This window comes from Myotis myotis, unplaced genomic scaffold (genome assembly GCF_014108235.1).
Source record: "Myotis myotis isolate mMyoMyo1 unplaced genomic scaffold, mMyoMyo1.p scaffold_m19_p_20, whole genome shotgun sequence".
Classification (NCBI taxonomy): domain Eukaryota; kingdom Metazoa; phylum Chordata; class Mammalia; order Chiroptera; family Vespertilionidae; genus Myotis; species Myotis myotis.
In genome coordinates, this window is record NW_023416325.1 from 13,869,436 (window position 1) to 13,893,469 (window position 24,034).

The 24,034-nt window shown below is 51.6% G+C and overlaps 2 protein-coding genes across 16 annotated transcripts in view; both read left to right on the plus strand.

Annotated features, from left to right (window-relative positions):
- The window catches only part of MPHOSPH9 (M-phase phosphoprotein 9), a 39,542-nt gene extending 25,508 nt beyond the window's left edge, over window positions 1-14,034 (plus strand). For 5 of the 10 annotated variants that reach the window (XM_036353867.1, XM_036353869.1, XM_036353871.1 and 2 more), the window contains 9 exons: window positions 1,378-1,479; window positions 4,592-4,726; window positions 5,105-5,280; window positions 6,343-6,486; window positions 7,265-7,385; window positions 8,109-8,212; window positions 8,837-9,072; window positions 9,354-9,422; window positions 11,224-14,034. In XM_036353867.1, the coding sequence (XP_036209760.1) occupies window positions 1,378-1,479; window positions 4,592-4,726; window positions 5,105-5,280; window positions 6,343-6,486; window positions 7,265-7,385; window positions 8,109-8,212; window positions 8,837-9,072; window positions 9,354-9,422; window positions 11,224-11,334 (1,198 nt within the window). In that variant the 3' untranslated portion in view covers window positions 11,335-14,034. Of the gene's footprint in view, window positions 1-1,377; window positions 1,480-4,591; window positions 4,727-5,104; window positions 5,281-6,342; window positions 6,487-7,264; window positions 7,386-8,108; window positions 8,213-8,836; window positions 9,073-9,353; window positions 9,423-11,223 lie in introns of those variants that run through there. The other 5 variants (XR_004974862.1, XM_036353870.1, XM_036353874.1 and 2 more) reach the window with 5 other exon arrangements.
- Window positions 14,035-16,101: 2,067 nt separating this feature from the next.
- PITPNM2 (phosphatidylinositol transfer protein membrane associated 2) overlaps window positions 16,102-24,034 on the plus strand; it is a 102,940-nt gene continuing 95,007 nt past the window's right edge. For 2 of the 6 annotated variants that reach the window (XM_036353609.1, XM_036353611.1), the window contains exon 1: window positions 16,102-16,396. The gene's annotated coding sequence lies outside the window, so the exon portion shown is untranslated. The remainder of the gene's footprint in view (window positions 16,397-24,034) is intronic. The other 4 variants (XM_036353615.1, XM_036353618.1, XM_036353616.1 and 1 more) reach the window with 3 other exon arrangements.

Below are 24,034 nucleotides of genomic sequence, written 5' to 3' on the forward strand. Positions count from 1 at the left end.
TGTGGCTCAGTGGTTGAGCTTTGACCCATGCACCAAGAGGTCACTGGTTCGATTCCCAGTCAGGGCACATGCCCGGGTTTGGGGCTTGATCTCCAGTAGGGGGTGTGCAGGAGGCAGGTGATTGATGTTTCTCTCTCATCATTGATGTTTCTATCTCTCTTCCTCTCATTCCTCTATCTCTAAAAATCAATAAAAAAATTTTTAAAGAAGTAAGGATCTCTTACCTTAAAAAAGAAGATCAGCCCTAGCTGGTTTGGCTCAGTGGATAGAGTGTCGGCCTGCGGACTGAAGGGTCTGAGGTTCGATTCCAGTCAAGGACACATGCTTGGGTTGCAGGCTCGATCCCCAATAAGGGGCATGCAGAAGGCAGCTGATCAATGATTCTCTCTCATCATTGATGTTTCTATCTCTCTTTCCGTCTCCCTTCCACTCTGAAATCAATAAAAATATATAAAAATAAATAAAAAAATAAAAGCTCTTGAGCAAAATATGTTATTTAAGAAAAAATAAAAATAAAAAAGAGCGTTGGCCTGTGGACTAAAGGATCCCGTGTTCAATTCTGGTCAAGGGCACTTACCTCCGTTGCAGGCTCCTCCCTGGCCCAGGCCCTGGTCAGGGCATGTGCAGGAGGCATCCAGTCAATGTGAGAGAAACATATTTCCCTCTGTCTTTCCCTCTCTTCCACTCTCTCTAAAAATCAATGGAAAAATATCCTTGGGTAAGGGTTAAAAAAAGAAAAAAAGATCAGATGAGGACATGTGCAAAGTTTAAAAAAACAAAGACTGCAAGACATGTTCAAAACAATTAATTGGCCACAGTACTTACTTTCTGCTGGTAACTTGAAAATAGGCTTTTATTCTGAACATGGCACAAATTCAATGAGGTGCATAGTTTAAAATTAGGAGTTCTTTTTAATGGCTCTGTTATTGGGAATTAAGCCTGCTTCCTCTTGTGTGGAAGTGTTACCTGTATATATTTCATGTGCTTGGATGTATACATATTAAACATGCTAGAATTGCAGTTTATTTGAATATTTGAATTTATTTTATATTTAGTTTATATGTTGTATGTTTTGATCTATAGTCAAATTTATAATTTTTTTTACTTGCTAGATTAAGTCCATCTATTTTGTTCCTTTTCCTTCAATTGTAGGATGAGTGCTCCTCTGTAGAGTTGAATGCACTTTCCTTTCTACTTACTCTCCCTTACTTTGTCAGCTTTGTAAAGTTAAACAGTAGAATTTTACTGGGAAAAGGTTTATGGACTTGCAGCTCCTTTGTCTCCCCTTTTCTAGAAGGATCTGTTAAATCAGTAATTCGTAGTTGAGCTTTAACTTTGTTGAGATGTACTTACATTCATTTTACTGCTTTGAATCAGAACGATCTCAAAACTTGAAGCTCAGGTCAAGCAAGTGGAGCATGAAAATATGTTAAGTCTTCGTCATAATTCCAGAGCTCCCGCGGGACCCTCATGTGCCAAGTAAGTTACTTTGTTTAATCTCTGCAAAGCTAGAAATAGGCGCGCCCTTCCATCTAGCTCAGAAGCTCCTCTGTCTGAACCATGAGAACGTCGGGGCTGATATCACGGAGAATCTGGATGTGTAAGAACATCTTGTTATCAGCCAGCACACAAGCTCCTGCAGAGGCATCTCCCGGAAGGAGGAAGGAGGAGAGTCGGGCTGGGAGCGAGGAGGGAAGGGTGTTCTTGTTTTTCACTCTGCCCAGCGGTGTAACCTTAGGCAAATCTCTGATTTTTTTTGGAGCCGAGTTTTATTATCTGTAGAAACAAGGACATTGGGCTAAAGTCTCTCAAACGGTCTTTTAGCCCTAAAAGACGAGATATTTTCTCCGCACGTTAGTGGAGAGACCTGTGACTGTAGATTTTCATTAGCTTGTGTGCATTTTTCTTCTTAGTTTTTCAAAATTAGCTTTGCTGTCATCTCAGCATTGTCTTTTTAAAAAATATATTTTATTGATTTCAGAGAGGAAGGAAGAGGTAGAGAGAGATAGAAACATCAATGATGAGAGAGAATCATTGATTGGCTGCCTCATGCGTGCCCTACACTGGGGATTGATCCTGCAACCTGGGCATGTGCCCTTGCCCAGAATCGAACCTGGGACCCTTCAGTCTGCAGGCTGACGCTCTATCCACTGAGCCAAAGCGGATAGGGCAGCATTGTCTTGCTGATACATTTACAGAATACGTTTCCCATGTTAGAATTGGTTTTTATGATTTTGGGGTAAATAGTATTAATGAATAGATCATAACTTTGTAACTGTGGTTACTTGAAAAAGATTGTTAAATTGTGAATTTTAACCGAAGTCATAATTGTCAAATGAGAAACTTTTCCTAGATCTTTGTTGGTAGAACATAGTGAATTATTAAAGAAAAAGCATGTAAATAACTGAAATTGAACATTGAGAGAGAACAAACAGTAGCTTTGGGGAGAGTGAGAAGGGAGAGGCACCAGGAGACCCCACTTGTATCTGGAGTGTCCACTCTGAAAATCTGAGCGAGATGAAGTGAAGAAGCAAGGTTTTCTAATGCGGATGGTTGGTGCCTGAGTGCTGTCTGCAGGCTGGAAATTGTTTATATAGTTAAAGAGAATAGGAACCAATAAAGAATTAGCATCCGGAATATAAAGAACTCCTACAAATCAATGAGAAAAAGACAACTTCCTCAGTAGAAAAGCAATCCCAGGATGTGAGCGAGCAGCTCACAGAAAAGAAACCTGAATGGCTAATACAGATGAAAAGGTGCTCATTTCACTGACAATCCAAAAAATGCCAATGAGAACAACAGTGGGAGGCCACTCACACCCTCAGACGAGCCAGCCTTCAGATCTAATCATGGTGAAGTTGGGCCAAGGTGTGAAGAAACAGGAACCACATTGCTGCCTGGGCTGACCATTGGTACAGCCAGAAGGGGGTGATTCGTCAGCATCCAGTGACACTGCACACCCCGGACTCCACGTTCCACTCTTACAGGTTTACCCGAGAGGAATTCTCACACCTGTTCACTGTAGCATTGTTGAAGGGCAGTCCATTGGAAGGGAAGCACAGCCACCACCAGGAGGGCGGGTGCGTGGCTTGTGGTATGTCCGCCCGGTGGGTGGGTAAGACGGTGGTGCCTCCTGTAACACAGGGATTAACCTCCAAGGTGATGCTGAGCAGAAACAGCAGCACTGCAGGGATGTGTGCATTGTAACTTGGATGTAACCTAAAAAATACAAGCATACCATGTGTCTATGTTTTACAACCACAAACAAGTAGGGTAAGATGCTAGCATTTGTTAAAACTGAGTGTGGGCGGGTGCTTGTTAATGGTATTCTTTGTAATCTTCTAAGATTGTTTGACATGTTTTTTAATTTAAAAGTTGATGCCCAGCTGGCATGGCTCAGTGGTTGAGCATGGACCTATGAATCAAGAGGTCACGGTTTGATTCCCAGTCAGGACAAATGCCCGGGTTGTGGGCTCAATCCCCAGTGTGGGGCATGCAGGAGGCAGCTGATCAATGATTCTCTCTCATCATTGATGTTCCTGTCTCTCTTTCTTTCTGAAATCAATAAAAAAATATATATATTAAAAAGTTGAGAAAAAGGAATGACTGGGGTTAAAATGAAAATAGGTAAAAGAGGCAACTCCTAAAAAGTGTTACCGGGAAGGGAGCAGAGAGAGGCAGGCATGGTCTCCTGGTCTCTGGGTTCTCTCTGGAGTGTCATGCGAGGTTATCTTCAGCAGTCTGGGCTGGGCTGAGCAGCTAGAGGAGAGAGGAGAAGGCAGGAGACAGTCGCCCATTACAGAGCTCTGTTGCCAGCCGTGCTGGGTGTCCAGCTGAGATGGTGAGAGTGATTTTGTAACGACACCCCATCTGCAAAGCTCAGCTGTCGGAGTGAAGACACTGAGAAGCGAGGTCAGTATCGTTGCCCAGGCCGAGGTGCTGGCTGCCTGAAGGCGAGCTGGGGAGGGAGTCGGGGTGCACCCCAGGGTAGGTAGAGAGGACTAGAGAATCTGGGAGGGGTTGAGACGCAGGAGAGAGGAGGCTGAGCTTGCGCAGGGCGCGAGAGGAGTCTGTAGGTCGGTTCCTGCGGAGGCCAGGCTGCTGGTGCTGGAGGAGCAGAGCCAGGTCCGCGGAGAGGCCAGGACGGCCTGTGCGTGTGGCCTTCCCAGTCCGAGAGCAGAGAAAGTGTGGAGAAAAGGAGATCAGTTAACTCATTAAAATGAAAACCCTTTTAAAAGTTGGTTCTTCCGTCGTAGTAGTTCCGTTTCGAGCGTTCAGTAGCAGAGGGTGACTGGCAGTTCTGTCCCGGGGCTGGCGTGGGAGGCGAGGGCACTCCATGGGGGTGTGCGGAGCTGTGCGGGCGTGTGAGCCCCTGAGGCTCAGTTATGATCAGCAGAACAGAAACGTGAAATAATGCAGCTCAGTCTTAGAACCGAAATGGAGAATTCACACATCGAGAGACGCTGCATGTGGTTTTTAAATTTTCGTGGAAGCGTGGAAGGAATCTTTTGAAGCCAGGTGTTTTCATTTGTGCTCAGTTTAAATGGAAGCACAAACCTTGTAATGCCCACAACACTCCTCACCCTCACAGCACACTGGCCACCTCTGACGTCAGCAGGCGGAAGTGGCTGATCCCGGGGGCGGAGTATTCGATCTTCACCGGCCAGCCCCTGGATGTGCCGGACAGGACCTCAGTGAGCACGCTGGAGGAGACGGGCGCTCCTGGGTGAGATGACTGTCGGAGGTCGTGTTTAGGGACTGCTGTGTTTTCCTAGAGCCACCTCCTTGTCTCCTTAATGTCTCAGTTTTAAGCACCTAATTGTTATTTTACTTTGAGAGACTAGTGCTCTCTGGACAGTTCACTTTCGTAGGCTGTGCAGAGCTTCCACTCTTGTGCTCCTGGCACATGGGAGAGAGAGATCTTGTCTCTTCCCTTTTTATTGGGCACTAACCCCCTCTTGGTCTCATCTAAACTCACTCAACTCCCAAAGGCCCCACCTCCAAATAGCATCATGCCAAGGACTGAGGCTTCAATATGAATTTGGGGTGGGGAGGGCACCATATTCAGTCCATAGCACTGTGTGTCTTACAATTGTTATTTAAGGTACCATTCTCCTCCGGAAAAGGATTCTTCGCCTGGAAGTTCACCAACAAACTTACTGATAAAAAAACAAAGAGAGACTTCAGACACACCAATCATGAGAGCTTTAAAAGAACTTGAGGAAGAAAAAATATTTAAAAATTGGGGCACACAGACAGAGAGAGAGGACACTTCAAATAGTAAGTATTTTATACTAGAGGCCCAGTGCATAAATTTGTGCATGGGTGGGATCCCTTGGCCTGGCTGGTGATTGGGGCCAATTGGGACCGTATCACCCAGTCCTGATCGGGGCCAGCTGGACAAGGGGAGGGACCATGGGAGGTTGGCCAGCTGCAGGAGGTTGGCTGGGGGAGTGCACTGACCATCAGGGGGCAGCTCTTGCATTGAGCGTCTGCCTCCTGGTGGTCAGTGCATCGTCATAGTTACGGGTCAAGCCATCAACCGGTGGTAATGGTCTCTTAGGCTTTTATATATATAGATAGATCATAGAGATACAGGTTTTTTTCTCTTTCCCTGTAACTATATTACTTTCTCTTTAAAATGGAATTCCCCTAGTGATGAAATAAAAGGTTAGTTTATTGCTGCTTCAGCCCCATTTCATAGATAATCAAATCCCTAGTGAATAATTTATCACAGTCATGGCATAACATGTGCCTTTTATAAAAGCAGATTATGTGTTAATTCTGATTATTAAAGATTTCTGTGGCATTCTCAACGATATATGGAAAATTTCTGCATCAGTTTATCTTACTTGCACATGTCAGAAAGCTGTGACAGACGCCTGGTGTTTCTAGTGAGTGGGGCATCCTGCTCTGCCTTTCTAGGCTCCTGAGCACCCAGCAGAGGGGCAGGGGCATCTTCATGCTGGTTTTCATGGGTCCAGGTACTTGCAGCTCCTCTCACACTTCCTCTCTGCTCACTTGGTCAGGCCTGGTAATCACATCATTGACATCTTCAGTGTAGCATCCAAAACTGTATCTCCTAGTAAATAAATTAGTGACCTGCTTTCTAAAAATAAACTCTTGAAAAATCACCTTGAATTGTAAACAGGGAACCGGAATGAAGGCATTATAAACTCCCACATTTTTTTCATCAGGCATCTTTATCTGTAACGTGTGCTTTTGCAAATAATCATTGTGACCTACACAGTGAGAAGAATTGCTTGCTGGTGAACGTCTGTTAATAAAGGCAGAGGACTGAAGCTGGGTGTGTCTTGCTGACTTTTTTTACGCTTGTCTCAGAATTAGCAAATCCTCGGCAAACTGAAGCGACTGTCGGTGGGAGTCGGTCCCCAGAGAAGTGTGCCCAGCAGAGACACAGGAGGCTGAACTGTGCGCAGAGGTCGTCCTCCCTGCCGCCTTCCAGCCGCAAGCCCAGCACTCCAAGTAAGAGCTGGGGTCACACCTCCAGGCTTGGGTGCCACTCGAGCCGCACACTCCGACACACTCCCTGTCTCCTTTGCACTCTCCCTTGCACCGGAGATGCTCTGAATACAGGCCCCTAAATATGACCTACGACCTTTTCCAAGAATAACATATCTGACTGTACAGATGCTCGGACTGTAACTGAGAAAATGATAAGTTTATTGCATGAGATTGTTGGTGTGTCCAGCAAATTTTTGCCAACTAATACCATTGCACAGTTTTTGAGAAAGTTGATAAATATCTAATTAAACATTAGCTCAAACATGAATGGAAGCCAGCCTGCAGAGCGATGCTTCTTTGCATGCATTTACTTAAGGTTACTCACACTAGTCACCTTTCTCTTCAGCCAATGGCAGGGATGGTTTTCAGGTCTGAACACTGGATTTCCGTGTCCTCAGTTTTCACTTTCATAACAGCTGAGGAGAGTCCTATATGGCTATGTGATAGGGAAGTCCACCAGGGCTCTGGCGTTTCCATCTTATTTCCAGTCCACTTCTAGAATCCTGAAAAACCAGTTTTGAGCCCGTGCCACAGCTACCGCCTGCTGTATAAAATGTTGGCTGTGGTCCCCTCTTGGTGTCAGGGTTAGGAATTATTTTATTTTTATTCTTCGTACTCTTAATTTGTCTTTCAAAAGGCTTTCAATGAAATTGTATTCCTTTGAAGAATATGTTCTGCCAATATAACACATGTATTATAGAGAAGGAAAAGAATATTTCCTCTTCGTTTTCTTCTATAGCGAAAAGAGAGATTATGTTAACACCAGTGACTGTGGCTTATAGTCCAAAGCGGTCCCCTAAAGAAAATTTGTCCCCAGGATTTAGTCATCTGCTTAGCAAAACCGAAAGCAGTCCAATTCGGTAAGTTCTCTAAAATTGTAGCATAAAATATGTATATTATTAATTTTTTAAAAAAATGTCAACTTATGCCTCTAGCTATCATTAATTTTTCAGTTAATGGGAACTCTCTGGCTTTAAATCATATCAATGAATGTCATACTAAAAGTTAAAAATACTATAATACATGAAAATAGTTTGTAACGGTGTGACTGGCTACTCCTAAGTCCAGCACCGTCTCAGAGCCCCTTCCTCCCGGCTTTGGCTGTAGAACGATACTTCTTTGTTTTCCTGAAAAGGTTTATGGTACAAGATCGTGGGCTGTGCTGGTGTGGCCCTGGCACTGAGCGTCAGTTTACCTGGGCTCTGGAGAAGTGACCTCACTGACGTGGTCAAGCAGTGTGCGCTCCGGGGCGGCCCTGGCTCCTGCTGAGCCAGCCCCGGAGGCTCCTGGAGAAATCCCTCGAGCACAGGGCCTGTTTCCTCTTCTGTAGAACGGGGATAACAGCTGCCCTGCTGGTCCCGTCAGGTGGTTAGGAAGACGGACAGGAGACCGCGGGCAATGCTGGGAGTCTGATTTATATCAGAAAACAAACTAGATTTCAGTTTTGAAAAATCATATGACCAGTTTTCTTTCTAAAAATATGTCAGTGTGTGAGTTACCTGGATGCCAGCTCGTCTCTCTAGTGGCGATAGGGAAAATCAGTTGACAGTGTTTTCTCACAAGTAACTTGCTTCATTCAATAGATTTGATATACTTTTGGATGATTTAGATACTGTTCCCGTGTCTACGTTACAACGTACCAATCCAAGAAAACAACTCCAGTTTCTTCCTCTAGATGACGCGGAAGGTATCTTTTCCTACACAATTCTTAGCTTTGGTTTTAGTCATTCGTGTTGTGAGTTTCTGGTATCTCTCCACAGTTCTACATATTATAATATCCTGCAGTGAAGTCCTTGGTAAATGAGCATTCCCGGCACTCCCCTGGGTCAGTGGGTATCCTCTGAGAAGCTGGGGAACGGAGGGACGGGGCTCTCTCCACTGAATAGTCTCTGGTTTTAAGGCAGCCTTGGCTTTGGGGAATCTTTTTCTTTTTCTCATTTATATCTTAAGTTTGGAATAAAGATATAAGATAGTGTAGATGAAATCACGTGGGTAGGCCCCTGAGAGGTAAACCTTTCGTGTTGCTATATACGTGCTGTTTAGTGTTAAACTTCTTCGTAAGTGCCCTGGAAGTTTAGGTTTATAGGCGTCTCCGGAGGCTCGTTTAGGGAGGACTGTCCCACGGAGGCAGACTTTCTGGGTTCTGTGGAGCAGCAGCTCTGAGGAACTGTGGTGGAGGGCTTGGCCTTCATTGCTGTCTGGTCCTATAGCAGCTCTTTCCAGAAAGTGAAGGGGTGAACTTACGTAGTGTGTATACGAGCTATTCGAAAACTTGATAAGAAATTAAAGGCATTTATTTTCTCTCTGACAGAAAAAAAATATTCAGAAAAAGCCACCGACACCCATGCAAGTCATAGCTCTGCCCCTGAACTGCCGCTGAGTGGAGCAAAGGGCGCCCCGGGGAGCGCCGTGGGGACGGGCGAGTCGGGCAGTGCACAGTGTCCGGCCGCTGGAGCTCGTGCTCACGACTTTGAGTACACCGCGAAAATTAGGACCCTGGCGGAAACGGAACGGTTTTTTGATGAACTTACAAAAGAAAAAGACCAGGTAAAGCAACAAAAAATTGTTTATCTCTTTTTCTGAACTTAATGCTTGTGGCTAAGGACTAGTCAGAGGAGTCAGTCAGTGACACCCGCCCCAGGAAGTTGCTGTGAATTTCACACCAAAGCCACACATGTGAGCTGAGCTGGTGCTGGGCATCATGACGGGGACTTAGGGAAGAGACGGACAAGGAAATAGGAGGCTGAGGTCTTGCCTTTAGCTCTGTGATAAACCCCGCCAGCAATGCGAGTTCTCCTGTCATTATTTAAGCCTTTTTGTGTTGACAGATTGAGGCTGCCCTCAGTCGGATGCCTTCGATGGGAGGACGAGTCACTTTGCAGACGAGATTAAATCAGGTGAGATGTCTCAGCTTCAGTCTGCTTCCAAGGCTGGCCGCCCTATTGACCAGATGGTTTTAAATCTTGCTTTTAGGCACGTGGATACAGGCGGTCAGAACTCAGCCTCTGCAGGAAACGTTTGGTGATCATAACATATTTCATAACTGCATGATTGCTTTCAGTATTAAAAACTGATTTTACCTTTGCATTTCAAGAAAAACGCACACTTATGTTTTTGAGAAACGAACGTGGGAGCACATGGCCTAGCTGTAGAGGAAGGTGTGGTTCCATCACAGCAGGAGGTGGGGCAGGCGCATGGCCAAGAGTGAAAGTGCATGAAGCCAGGACAGTTAAACTATTCTTGTGACATCTAAGCCTACCGGCCCCTGTGTGTCTTGTGGAGCTGCCTGTCGGCTTCTCCGGGCCTTGGCTTCAGGGGAAGTTCATCGCCAGGTTGCACTGGGACACCAGAAGGAAAATCGGACACAGAACAGTCTCGGACTCTTTCCAGGGCCTGGAGCCCTAACTTCTCCTTTTATCTGACTTTTAAGTCTTTTTATTGGTTTTGCTTTTCTGAAAGTTCTTATTTAATAATTTGTAAGACACAACACACAAAACTCTTCTTAATATAGTTTACTGGGAAGGCAGGAGAAATGTTGGTGCTCCGATCCTAAATCTGTCTGAAACATTTGCTTAATATATTTTTATACAATGGTCGTGAGCTCTTAAAGTAAGACTCGAAGGGCTCTAGTTTCTGTTGATAGACCTGGTGGTATGTGGAGCAGCTTATTCTTCTTCTATTATTATTATTATTATTATTATTATTGTAATTTTCCATTTGCCCACCTGTACATCAAAGCTCTTTCAGTTCCATATGAAGCCAAATGGCAGCAGGAAGGGCCTGAGGATGCTTGTATATGATTCATAAGTGAAAAAGTTAAATTGGGCAACAAAATAAAATATGTGAAAAGTAGTCAGCCTCAGCAATGAATAAAAGAAAACCACACAAACAAAAGCATCAACATTGGCAGGTATTTTTTAAAAACAGTATCTGGGTGGGGGAAAGCACATCAGCACACCTTGCAGGTGGAGTGGAAGGCGTCACGCTCCCCGGAGTGCGGCTGACAGTTGTCCCAGGGGGTCGGACTCTGCCTCCCTTTGGACCTGGCGCATTTATGTCTGGGAATGGTTCCTAAGGCAATCCTCACAGATAGACGCAGGGAGATACATTTAAGAATATTTATTGCAGCCTTATTTGTGATAGCTAAAATTAGAAGCCACCTAAATTTCTACCAGAAGATCCTAGGTTAAATATAGTACATCTGATGGAATGTTGCACTTAATTTAAAACAGTGTTATAGAAAGATACAACAAGACAAGTTCGATTGAAAAACACTCGGAAGTAGAGAGATGAATTCTTTTTTAAATTTTCTTAAAGATGGGAGCACATCTGCAGGAAAACAGTAAAGAGAACAGTAGTCACTTCTTGCTTTTTGCTCATCTGTCTGTTACCTCTGGGGGAGGGCTGTGCTTTCTCAGCTCAGCCTGGTTGGTTAGGGCTCCCTCCCGTCCCTGTGTCACCGTGGCTGGAACCCCCACATCGTGACCATACTGAGGAGACAACGGGGCAGAAGTGACTTGGATGGTTGAAAAGTTGACTCACATTGTGCAGTTTAAAAGAAGTGACAAAGACGTTAACAAAATAGTCGGTTTTATGTGTATATTGTTCTTTTGCCAAAAGGAAGGCCCGTCTTGTGGTGACTGGAGCCAGTGAACCTGGCGTAGATTCTAATGCCGCTTCTCCCGTCTTTCCGCCCAGGAAGCGCTGGAGGACCGCCTGGAGCGGATTAACCGCGAGCTGGGCTCCGTGCGCATGACGCTGAAGAAGTTCCACGTCCTGCGCTCCTCCGCGCACCTCCGCCCCGTGTAGCCATTAAACCAGCCGCTTCGTTTGCACTGACGTGTGATTAGCACTCGGGGAGGCGGAGCGTTTTCTACTGTTTGTAGCCCTTCACGCCGTAGTTCTACAATCATGACACTTGCTCTTTTATACTTCTAACGGCCACATACTTCCAAGATATTTTTGTTATGCTCAGGAATCTTGTATATTTTACTATTTAAAAAGTGTTATTTTTAAATAGTATATGTCTCCAGTTTATATCAAGAATAAGGAAGTGTGACTGTGGGAGGCAGCTGGTCTCTAAACAAATAGTGTTCATCCTTTTACAGGTACCTTCACACCAGTTTTGTAAATTTGTTCGACATCGTGAATATGATTTTTTAAAAAATTTTAAATAAATGCTTCAGAACAGTTTTCATAATGGTAGGCTAAGCCACGCTGAATGCAAAAAAAATTACAGCACATCCTGGATTTAGTAGTTCTGAGCTTTTAAAAGCGCTAATGCGATTCCTGTCTGACACATTTGTCTTAGAGTGAATATTAGATTAGTCATATCGGCAATAATGGGACGCTGGCAAGCTTTCAAAACTGCATGGATAACTCACTCATTTTGTTTCCCTTAAACTCTATTATTTGTAAGGAAAGAAAATAGATGTAATTTTCTAATTTTGTCATATATATGCTTTTCAGAGAAAGTTAAACAATTGGAGGGCTGTAGTCCCTGCCCATCATTCTGAATGTAACTTGTGTCCCGCCCTTGACCGTCAGTGATAGATAAGCTTTGATGAAGTTCAGGGACCACCCAGTGAGGCTGTACAGGGAGCTCCCTTTCCTCCATGCCTGGGCGCAGCTGCCAGTCATCCTGCAGAGATTTGACCCCACGCCCCCATCCCCGCCCCCAAAAAAGGACTCCCCTAGTTGCTGCTGTGAGGGTGCCAGGCTAGGTCAGAGCAGCTTTGGTAGCGGAAGGGAGCGTGGGGATGGCTCTAGCTCCCCAGGAGCAGCTGGTGGGCAGGAGACCGGGCTCTGACCAGCAGCTCTGGCAGCTGTGCATCTTGACGGCCGGTCAAGTCCAGGCTGCTCAGCTGCCTGCTTTTCAATGGCCAGTCAGAACCCCATGCCCACATGCTCACGCTCTGTTCCTGTCGATACACAGACTCACTCCGAGCTTTCAGTCGAGTCCCCTTAAAAACGCTCAGGTGTCAGACTTGGTTCACGTCTGAGCTGCTTCTCCGCCTCACTGGCTCTTGGTAGCAATTAGTTATAAAGCACCAAGCCAGCCGGCCCTCCATTAGGGGGTGTGGCTGGCTCCGGGCAAGGATCTCAAGTTCCCTCTGAGCGCCCACTCCTGCACCAGGTGAAGACCGGCTACTCAGAATCACTCAGCAACAGAATCAAGTGCCTTTTGAAAAGCAACTCATAGCTCTTACGTGGGCCCCCCCCCTCTCCCCTCAGTAACTGTAGGACGGGCAGCAGGGCCCGAGCCTGGCAGACCTGGGCCACACCCGGTGCGCTCGCCTGGTGGTGGAATGAAACTTCCATTCCGGGAGATTTCTGTCAAGTGCCTGGTGCTTAGTGTGATTTCAGTAAATAGCACATTTCAGCTTCATCCGGAATGAAACAGGCCTTTCAAGTGGCTATTGGGTACTTTTTAAAATAGAAAAGTAGATTGTGTTCTAAGCATTTGACTTAAAAACTACCTTGGGTTGGTTGACATCTCCATGAGGTGGTCCGAGATGTTCTCTCCACCGCTTAACCAAAAAAAAAAAAAAAAAAAAAAAAGGTTTCATGGAGTTTGAATGAGCTTTCCTTTGGTATGTGGTTTTTTTAAATGACATAAAAAACTTGATAAGCTGTTGAGTGTAAGAACAAAGGCGGCACTTTTTCTTTGGTGCCTTGGGGGTTATTTGATATAAATATAGGCTGTTCTAAAAAAAAAAATTGCCAATGTAATGAAACTCCTGGTCCTTGGAGTGTTCCATAACTCGACATCTCAAGGTGATGGCCAGGAAGGCAGGGCCACTGCACGTCAGATGAATGAATTAAGATTCATTTATGCTCCCCCTTTTAAAGTAAAAAAGCCAGGTGCTTTGCTGAATGCTGTTTGAATTCTGAACTCTGCACTAATATACGTAGTAAAACTCAACATTTTAGATATTTCAAATATTTTTCATTAAATTTTAACATGTGAGTCTGTAAGAAGCTTTAAAAAATAAATGTATACCCAGAGCTCTTTAGGGGTCAGAGGTAAATCCCGCTGAGGGGCTCTCACGGGGTCGAGGGATTCACAGGGTCCGAAGGAACCGATTGTGATGCACAGATTTTGCAGGCGTTTGATAAAACATTAAACTGCACCGGTGTTCTTAGGCCCTGCATTCCCAAGCTCTTCCCTTCTGATTTGTGTTTTCATTTCAACAGACCCTCTCAGAGAGGAGGAATCAAGCCATAAGTTTGCACTGGCTGGACATCATGTACCATGTCACCACTATGACTGCGGACTTCAAAGATGATTATGTTTTACAATTAATTTCACTGTAACAGTGATGAATAATGAGGAGGACTCTCTTCACAAAGTGCCACTGACAGTTAGACAAAGCCAAGTGCTCATTGTAGCTGCTGTTAAATGTCCTCAAACATTGGAGGGATGAAATTGTAAGCTCCACGAGAGCAGGGACCATCTCTTCATTCTTGCAAACAGGCACTCAATAAATATTTGTGGAAATGAACTGTCTGGAGATATTACTGTATTCACATCAGCTAGCTATGGGGTGTTTTCAAAATAGTCATTGATTTCAGAGAGAAAGGAAGAGGAAGAGAAACATCAATGATGAGAGAGTCATTGATTGGCTGCCTCCTGCAACCCAGGCATGTGCCCTGACTGGGAATCGAACCCCAGCCTCCTGATTCATAGGTCGATACTCAACCACTTAGCTACACCAGCCGAGCCCATGGTCTGGTTTTTGATGGTGTTAAGTTCTCTATGAGTTACTGCCAGTGAGAGCAGCCATGGCAGGGTCAGGGTGATACCTGTCCAGGTGCTCAGTTCCAACTGGCAGACGGGCAGAGGCCTCACTCAGACCGGTGTGCGCTCCGGAAACTCCTCACGGCCTCAGGGCCCCCCCTGGCAGCCGGAAGGAGCTGAGGGTTTAGGGTTTGTTGGGACACCTTCGCTTGTCTCAGATCACCTTCACACCAGAGTTTGGGGCCGAGTGGTGTCACAGTGGCTCTCCTGGCCCGTTCGGTCCCAGTTCCAGTTCAGTCACCAGACAGATGAAGAGCCTTGGTGGTTTTGCCCTGCCCGCCTTCATCTGAACTCATCTTGGCCTGCTTGAACTCTAGCCTGATAGGGACAGAAGTCAACATCAGAAACATGCAAACCTGTGAAGGATTTTTGTGAGTTTACTTGAGCTAAAACTGTCAACAATTGCTGAGAAGCAAACTCAGCGGATTGAGATCATGCTCCGGAGAATGGCAGTTTGCACCTTGTTTTGCACTTTACAACCAAAAGAGGAGGCATCTGTGGGCTACGGAAATCCACTGGAGATAGGTTAGGGAGGAGGGAGAAAGCCAAACGGGAAACCTCTGGGATTGGATAAAAAGTAAAATGACAGACCCTTCTTTTACTAGGTGGGTACAAGATAGTTAACAGTCAACAATGAACTCAATGACAATGAGGGGCTTTGGAGTCTCCCCAGAGCGTTGCCTGTGTTTTGAGGGGTCCAGGAAAAGGAAAATTACTTGGACATTCCAACGATACGTTATCATAGATGCAAAAAGACGACAGACAGGCTCAGATAAGGGAAAGATTGACCATCAGGGAAGATACCGGCCTAGGACACGACTACCCACCATAAACTGCTTTTCGTTAAAATAAGTGGCTGTGTCAATCTATGAACCAGGAGGTCACTGTTCAATTCCCTGTCAGGGCACATGCCCAGGATGTGGGCCAATCCCCAGTGTGAGTCGTGCAGGAGGCAGCCAATCCATGATTCTCATCATTGATGTTTCTATCCTCCCCTTCCTCTCCGAAATTAATAAAAATACATACATATTTTTTAAAAGTTTTCATCTCACACCATCCTTTGTAGTTACTTTAGGTCTCAGTTTGTAAGGCCTCCAGCAGTTGGACCTCAGCTCTTGGCCACCAGGCCCCTCCCTGCCAATCCCCACACCACCTCGTCTCTCCCATTTCACCCGTCCCCTCCCCGGCGTTTTGTTTTCCAATTGAGGGTCCAACCAGGAGGGAACCTGGCGATGAGGCTGTTTCTGATCCGCTCCCAGTTTCTTCTGGAGCTGGGGCTGAGCCTCCTGCATTTTCACTCTTTTGGTCTAGAGAGACTAGAACACACTCGATGCCATGTCTAAGTCTGGCCTGTGGTTGACAGCTGCCCCCACATCCAGGTCCCGGCTTCAGGCGAGCTCGCCCGCAGCGTCCCTGCTGCCTTTGGAGTCCAGGGCCGTCCGTCCCCCTAGGTGTGTCATTTCACTCCTGCAGGACACGATTGTTATGATCATCGTTGTTTCAGCCATGGAGTGACCATGCCCGCAGGCCTGCTGCTCCTCGGCCGGGCAGGCGGGGCTGACGGTGTGAGTCCTGCGCTCCAGGCGGCCCCGCCGGCCGGGCCCTGGGGACGGGGACCGCGGGCAGCGCCGGCTGAGCCCGCGCGGGAGCCCACGCGGCCGGGTCCTTCCGGCGGAGGCGGCCCTGCCCGGCCCGGCGCCGCTCCCCGCGCGGCCTGACGGAGGCGCAGCGCCGCCGAGTGAGGGAATGCGCGGCGGCCGGGCGCGCTCGGGCACAGCGGCCGCTGGGGCGCGCGGGGAGCGGCGCGCCGAGAGCTGTCCAGCCGCCCGCCCGCCCGGAGCGCGCAGACCCCGGCCGCCCGGCCGCCCGCACGTGCGCCGCCCCCGCCCCGCCGGCGGGAGATGCCCGCGGGGGCCTGGCCGCTCGCGCGGGGGCAGCTGGCGGCGGCGGCCAAGGCGCGCGGAGCCGCGGGGCGCAGGCGGCCCGGCCGGGGCCGCGGGGCCGGCGCCTCCCCGGCGGCGTGAGCGGCCCAGCGAGGCCGGAGAGGACGGAGCGACGCCGGCCGAGCGGGTGAGTGTCTCCGCGGCGCGGCCCCGGCCCCGAGGACCCCGAGCGCCGGCTGCGCGGGGAGAGGCCCGGCCCGGCCGCCCGCGCGGGAGGGTGTGGCGGGCGCGGGGGTCGCCGGCCCCCCGGATTCCGGCCCCAGGTGCTCACGTGCCCCTTCCCGTCGGGGCCGCTGCGGGGCGAGGACTCCCCTCCCCCAGCGACCAGTGTCGCCGCGGCCGGGGCAGGTGCGCGCAGCGCGGGGCCTGCCTGGAGGAAGCGGCGGGCGGACCTCGGCCCAGCGCCACCGCTTCCCCTCCTGCCCCGGCCTCGCTGGTGGGTGTCGGGGCCTGGACTTAATGAGGGTCCCCCCGCCCCAACCTGCCCCATCTCCATCCCTGCTGTCACCTGAGCTGCCCGGAGCGCCTGCTTCTCGCCCACCCACCCCTCGCCCTTTCTCACCGGGCCGGGCCCAGGGGCACTGGGAGAGGAAAACTTTCGCGCCCCCTCCCAGGAGGCGCTCTAACCCCCCCCCCCCAGAAACCCACAGGGACCCCCTAAGTCAACACGGCGGGCTTGCAGCCAAAACCTCCTCCAGGCGAGTCCCCAGCCCTGTCCCTTCTCGGGGACTGGTGGTCCCCGCCTAGAAATTCTGGGTCCCTCCTCCGCACCCCGTCCCTCCCTCTGAAGGAGGGCGGATGGCTCCCCAGTCTCCGGCCTGCTTCCTCTCCCCACCCCCGGCTTCTTCGGAGGCCTCCTCAGAGCATCTTTCTGGGCCCACTCCCAGCTCTCCCACCCCCATTGGGAGGCCCTGCTGATAAGACAGACGCCCCTTTTCTGGGGGGAAAGGTGGGAAACGCTCCCCTTCTGGTCTGCGTCTCCCCCAGCGCCCTCTCTGCGCTCACTCCCTCTGGGCTGTGTCCCAGGCCATTGTTTCTGATCGGCGCCCGCCCTCCTGGTTTTATGGCGACTTTGGTGGCTGGTTTATGTTCCTGCTGGACTGTGAGCTCCCGCGGGGCAGGTGTTTCATTCATCCCCCTCCCCGCCCTGGGCCAGATGGAGCGGACGCTGTCCCCCTTACGTTCTTCTGTGAGGAGCCTGGATGCTGTGGTGGGAAGGTCCGCAGCTCTCTCTCTCTCCGTGCAGGGGGAAGGCGGTGAGCTGGGCAGGGCTGTTTGTCCTGTAGGGAGTGACTTGCCAAAGGACAGGGACAGTACATGCTCTGCTCGAAGGCAGGCACAGGCCCCGGGTCCCCAGGGCGGTGCGTGTGGAGTGGGCTTTCTCGCTGGCCGGCTGCACTGTCTGCCCCAGAGGCCGGAGGGGAGAGGCCGGGGCTGTGGGAGTCAGGGTTCCAGCCCTGGCTGTTCCATAGCATCTGTACAAGCTGAACTAAGTCCCTTGCTTTCTCTCTCCTCTTTTTTATTTTTATTTTTGTTGTTAATCCTCACCCGAGGATATTTTTTCCCATTGATTTTTAGAGAGAGTGGAAGGGAGGGAGGGAGAGAGAGAGAAACATTGATGTGAGAGAGACATATGGATTCGTTACCTCCCACACGCACCCCTGGTACGTGCCCTTGACCGGCAGTTGAGCCCATGACCCTTTGGTGCATGGGGCAGTGCTCTAACCACTGTGCCACTGGCCAAGGCCACTTGGCTTCTCTGGGTCTCGGTTGGCCCTTCAGGATCTGGGCCCCGCCTCCTACCCCTTATCAGCGCTTCCCTATCAAGACCCCGCTCATCTCCCCAGGTAGAGTGCGTCCCTCCACCTTTTGCCCCTCATTCGATTTCCAAGCAGAATGGCAGTTAGGGGCCAGCCCATGAGGCTGGGATCCTGGGGGTCGGTGCCGAGTCACGTTTTCCTGGACCCCCTGTCCCAGGCCTGGCCCACGGTGGGCGCTCAGGAAAGCGTCCGTCAGCTACATGGCGGGAGGGTGGGCCCCACTTCCCTTCCTCCCGGCCTGGGGGCCTGTGTTAACACCAGGCAGATGGTCTCCGAACCCCCGGCATCCGGCGAAGCCCCTGACTTGGCCTCGAGGAGATTAGAAGAGGAAACTTCTGTTGCTTCAAGATCCTGCTTTCGGGGCCGCACGTCCTGTGAGGCAGGGGCAGCCCTCTCGCCCGCGGAGCGCCGCAGGCGAGGCCGGCAGTGCCACCCGTCTCAGCCGCGCATGCCCGCCTTCAGCCCCTTTGCAGAAAACTGCTTATCAGACCCCCTGCCACGGGCACCGGTGCCCCGAGTGGTGTTTGCTCAGCTGCTCCTTGGTGGTCCCGTGGGCGTTATTAAGTGTTTCCTGGGCACCTGGGGATGTTATCAAAGAGAAGCAGTCCTCGAGGGGTTTGCTCTAACACCTGGGCATCGGGCCCCTGTGCGCGAGGCTTCTTACAGAGTCTCCTATGAAAAACTAATTTTAGAATTTAGGGGAGCTAGTTGCGTCCTCCTGGGATGATGAAGGAAAACCGCCTATTGTCTGTGTCCTGTGCACATGGCATGTGTGTGGCCTGCCCCACGGGACCTGCGGGTAGCGAGGAGTCTTCCCCCATGCTCCCCGAGAGGGAAGCTGAGACACACAGGGAGGTGAACTGATCCCCAAAGGCTGCCTGGGTTTGTACCCCCACCCCCACCCCACGCTCTTTTCCGACCTCTCGGTCACCTCCTCCCCCTGGCGGGCAGGCTGCTCGGTGTCCAGCGAAATATGCCATCTAGTAACTGTATTCACTTACCCTCAGGGTCAGCCTACCCATTTCTACTTCCCTGTACTGTCTGCCGATGTGGGTGTGTGTGTTTATGTGTAAATCTGTCTGTCTGTATTCTTTACAAGTCCTCACAAAAGATTTCTGGAAAACTGGACAGACACGCGCGTTGAATCCAATAAGGAACATTGCACCTACCAGTCAGGCCAGCTGGCCGCGTGGTCAGGGAGGTGCGTCCCCACAGGCGACACCTGGGCATTGGTGGTCTGTGTGTGTGTGTGTGTGTGTGTGTGTGTATACACGCGCGCCTAAGTGTTGCTCCAACAGCAGGCAGAGCTCAGAAGAGGAGGCGCCCTTCTGGGAAAGGCAGTCAGGGTGGACTTCCTGGAAGAGGTGGGATTTGAAGAGGCCTCGAAGAATGGGTGGACTTGTGACAGCCAGAGCACCTGGAAAGGGTGTAGGAGTTAGAGTCTAAAATCTGTGTTTATGGCCCAGCCCCCCCCCCGCCACCCCCCCACCTCAGAACAGGTCTTTTTGGTGGGAAAGGAGAGAACTGGTCTGGGGGGTAAAGTGGGGAGCCCGGTGATGCCTTCTCAGATCCTCTGCTGCCTCGAGGGAGGGCCTGGAGGCAATGGAACGGGAGGGCTGCGCCCCATTGGGGAGGTTGAGAAGCTGAGGCCAGCAGAGGAGAAGGGATTCGCCTAAGACCTGCCCTTCGGCCTGGAACCCAGGTCCCTAATTGCTGGCTCAGGCCGAGAGGGGCAGTAGCCCTGTCCATTGGCTCCCCCCCGCCCCCCAACCCCCTGTAAAATGGGTTTGGGGTCCTGACTTCCTCAAACACCATGGCAAACCCCTGCAGAACCTTTAGGGCCAGAGTCACACAGAGCCTGTCGGGAGGAGAGCTGGTGTAGCTCACATTACTGATGTTAGCCATCGCCAGAAGCCGGGAAGGAAATGAACCCGCAGGCAGGTTCCGGTAACAGACAGTCCAAGCGCAAGCCACAGCCTTGGACGAGAGGGTTCCGCCAGCGGTCTCACCCGTCCTGCACCCTTCCCTCTGCCTTTCTCCAGGCCCTCCCACCCCCTGCCCCCCCCCCCTGCCGGTTCCCCACGGTGGGAGGGGCCGGGAGTCGGGGTGAGGGAGAGGCCGGGAGTCGGGGTGAGGGAGAGAGCTATCCAGGCAGCAGCAGGACGAGGGGCCCTGAGGCTGGTACCCATCTGGGATGCTGACATTCGGCGTGGACACCACAGCTGCAGCCGGTGGCCCCCAGAGCAGACCTCCAGGTAGAACAGCCCACAAACCCCGAGTGAGTGAACACTGAGCCCGTGCTCCCAGCGGGAACTCGGGGTGAGGGTCCCGTGAGCTTCGGCACCACGTGTTTGTCCGCCAATCGCTACATAACCTCGTGTGAAAAGGCGCCTTACTTAATAGATACTGTTGATTCATGAACATTGATCTCGGCCAACAGCGCCAGCACTCACGCAGCTGAACGGAGCGTGTCGAGCATGCATGTTTTCTGCAAAAGGCACGTCACAGCCATCCTGTGCTCAGGGGCACTGGGTAGCAGGTGGGGCCATTTTAAATATATTTCAGAGAGAGAGAGAGAGAGAGAGAGAGAGAAGCATCAATGATGAGAGAGAATCATTGAGGGGCTGCCTCCCGCACGCCCTGGACTGGGGATCGAGCCCACAACCCGGGCATGTGCCCTGTGACCGGGAATTGAACCCTGATCTCCTGGTTCATGGGTCAACACTCAACCACACCGGCCACACCGGCCGCGCATGGGGGCCATTTTAAACTGTGAAATTACCAACAAAAAAACCCACAAAAGTGTGAAAACCGTGGCACTGAACAGACAGTGTGAGCTGGAACAAGCAGGGTGTCCCCTGGTTCTGCCGCAGCTGGGAACACGCACCTGAAGTGACTCAATGTTCTTGCCTCTCTGCACGAGTCCACGGATGACCTCAAAAGCGCCAGGAGCCTTGACTCGGGGTTACAGATCCTTTCCGTGAGTCAGCGAATCGGTAACTATGGAATCTGAGTCATGGGGACTGACCATACAAAGAGCTTCCTCGCGCGCGCGCGCAGCCCTCCTGAGCTGCGGCCCACGCCGTCGCACAGGCCAGGAAGCGGCTCAGAGAGGGTTAGTGACTTGCTGGCGTTTGCACAGGGACCGGCGGAGCCAAGACTTCCACCCGCCGCTGGTGGGCTCCAGGTGTGGCTCCCACGCCTGAGCTCTGGCGGCGGCGCTTGTGGTAGATTCTTCCCTCCTCCTGTCTCCCCCGGTGTCGGGACGCGTCTGCCTCCTTTGTGTTCGGGCCTGTCCCTTCGGGTAGCGCCAGCGTCTGGGACAGGGCACCTCGTCGATGCTCAGGAAGTCCTGGGGCTGTGAAGGCTGGGGCTGCAGATTCTCGGGTTTGCTTGGCGTTCGGTTCCAGCAAAAGGAGAAGCAGCCAGGCCTGCTCTCCCTCCCTCGGGAAGGCCGCCACCTCTCCTCTCCGTGAGCCGTGAGGACAGCACTGGCCCCCGAAGGAGGCGTTTGAGGCCAACCTGCAGCTTCCTGGGGCCTCCGGTCCTGGCCGCCTTCCTCCTGGGAACCTTTCCAGCCACGCTGTGCTCCGGTGCCCGGGAGGAGCCGCGGCGGGAGGAGGGGGGATGCACAGTGCCGCTCGCTCTCCTCTCCCAGGCTCCGTGGCCCTCCTCAGCCACGGGTGGCCTTTTCTCTTTTGACAGCTGGGGCTGCCCCACCTCACCTCTCCTGAGGGTCTGGCTGGCTGTGAGCCCTTCCCCATTGCTGCCCTGGGGAGAGGGAGTCAGGGCCTGCAGCCTGCCGGCCTCACCTCGGGCCACAGAGGGATCCAGCCCCAGGGAGGCCCGCCAGGCCCCAGTGTCCTGGGTGAGGCCGGTGGGGGAAGGGTACTGCTGGCTGTCCCTTCGCCCCTTTTAAAGCCGTCTGAAAGGGGGTGAGGGGGAAAGGGGGTTAGGGACAGGGGTGTGTGTGTTAGGGTGGAAATAGATGACCATTCCCATTTCAACAGGGGGCAGCTGCCGTCCACCCCAGGCTGGCCTGGAGGCGGGCCTGGCAGGCGTCAAGGCCAGCTTAGCCCAGCCCGTCCGGTCCCTGGGGCCCCGCTGAAGGGCCCGTTAATTGCTTTTCTCGGCACTTTGTGAGAGTTAACTTTTCACTTGCGGTTTTGTGTGTGTGTGTGTGTGTGTGTGTGTTTTTTCATAAAGAGGGAGAAAACCAAACACTTTGTGCAATTAGAATATTTCCCTCTTGGGCTATCGCAACGGCTCAGTCCGAAGCCCTTTGAAAACCACACACAAGCACAGGCGCGAGGCTCCGGGTGGGGGGGCATCCCGCCGGCTCGCTGGTCACTCACCCAGACCGCCAGGCCACGGGGTGAGGAGACAGCGCTGTCACACTCATTCTGGGTTCGCTCCTGGGAGCACATTTCAGCGAGCCGATGGGGGCTGTGGGTCCAACAGGCCGCACGTGTCTTGTGTGGCTGAGCATCTGGGAGCGGGGCGGCCGCAGCCTTCCCCACGGCAGCCGTGGGTAACGACGGTGTACGGGGGGCCTGTTGGGTGTGTCTTAAGAACCCAACAGGGAGACCCCGTGGGTAACAAGAGGCTGGGGCGCCCGGAGCTCTCGGGGCTTTGCCATCCGTTGGACAGGCATCCCCGAGGCCCCGTGTCCCCCTCCGCGTGGGACATTTCCCCCAGCGAGCCACCATGTTTCCGCCGGGACCACGGTCTGCATGAACCGGCTCGGGAAGGAGCTCATTAATCCGTCCTCGGGGGCAACGCGGCCGGTGCGTGTGCAGCTGGGAGTGGCCAGGGCCTGGTTCCCAGATGCGGGCATTAGTATGCGGCTGGAGTGCCCGCCTGGCCGAGGCAGAGCGGCCGCTTTTATTCTGGTTCCCAGCCTCGGGTGACTCACTGCGGCCTCGGGAGTTCACGCGAATGGCTGCTCGCGGGCACAGGCTGTCCTGCCCCCCCGGGGGCCGGGGTGGAGAGCCCCGAGGACGTCCATTTTTCTTTTCTTTTTTAATATGTTTTTATTGATTTTCTTCTTCTTTTTTTTTTAAGAGAAGAAGGGAGAGGGAGAGAGAGATAGAAACATCGATGAGAGAAACACGGATCGGCTGCCTCCTGCTCATCCCCTGCTGGAGATGGAGCCCCCAACCCAGGCGTGTGCCCGGACCGGGACTCGAACCGGTGACCTCGTGGTGCATGGGATGACGCTCCACCACTGAGCCACACCGGCTGGGCCCGTTTTTCTTTTCCCCTCTGTTTGTCCTGAGGAATGTCCCGGCTGACTGTCCAGCGGGGGGGAGAGAAAGGAATTCAGAAGCTTAGGAGTGGGCCAGCCGGAAGGAGCATTGGAAAAAGCCAAGTCCAAGGGTGTGACCTTTCTTTCCACCCGGAGGAATGGCTTCTGTTTCCCCGAAAGCTGAGCCTCCCAGAGCTGTGCGTTGAGGGCATGAGACGCAAGGACTCGGGCCCCCGGGATGAGCTGGGGGCCGGCTCCTAGAATCTGGGTGTCCTCGTGGCCTGATAGCTGCAAGGCTGGTGTCCGGAGGGTTTTAGGCCAATCGTGTCACCCCAGCAGGTGACCTTGACTATGACGTTTCCGGCCGCTGAGATTCCTGCTCTAGGAGAAGGCAGCTCTTCCCACGTCAAACCTCAGGGGCCCGGGTCTGGCCCAGCCGCTCTGTAAGCTGAGGGGCCCTGGCTTGTTCGTCTTGAGTCACCGGTGCCCAGCACAGTGGCCTGGTGACCGTTTGGGGGAGGCAGTGGCAGTAGGTCCAGAGGTGGAGGGGTCTTGTCTACCCAGCTTTAAAAAAAAACGTTTATTTACTTATGTTTTTACTTATTTGCTTATTTGTTTGCTTATTTTAAAACCCTGATGTCTGGGACTTACCCCCAGAGAGTTTTTTTTTTTAATATATTTTTATTGATTTCAGAGA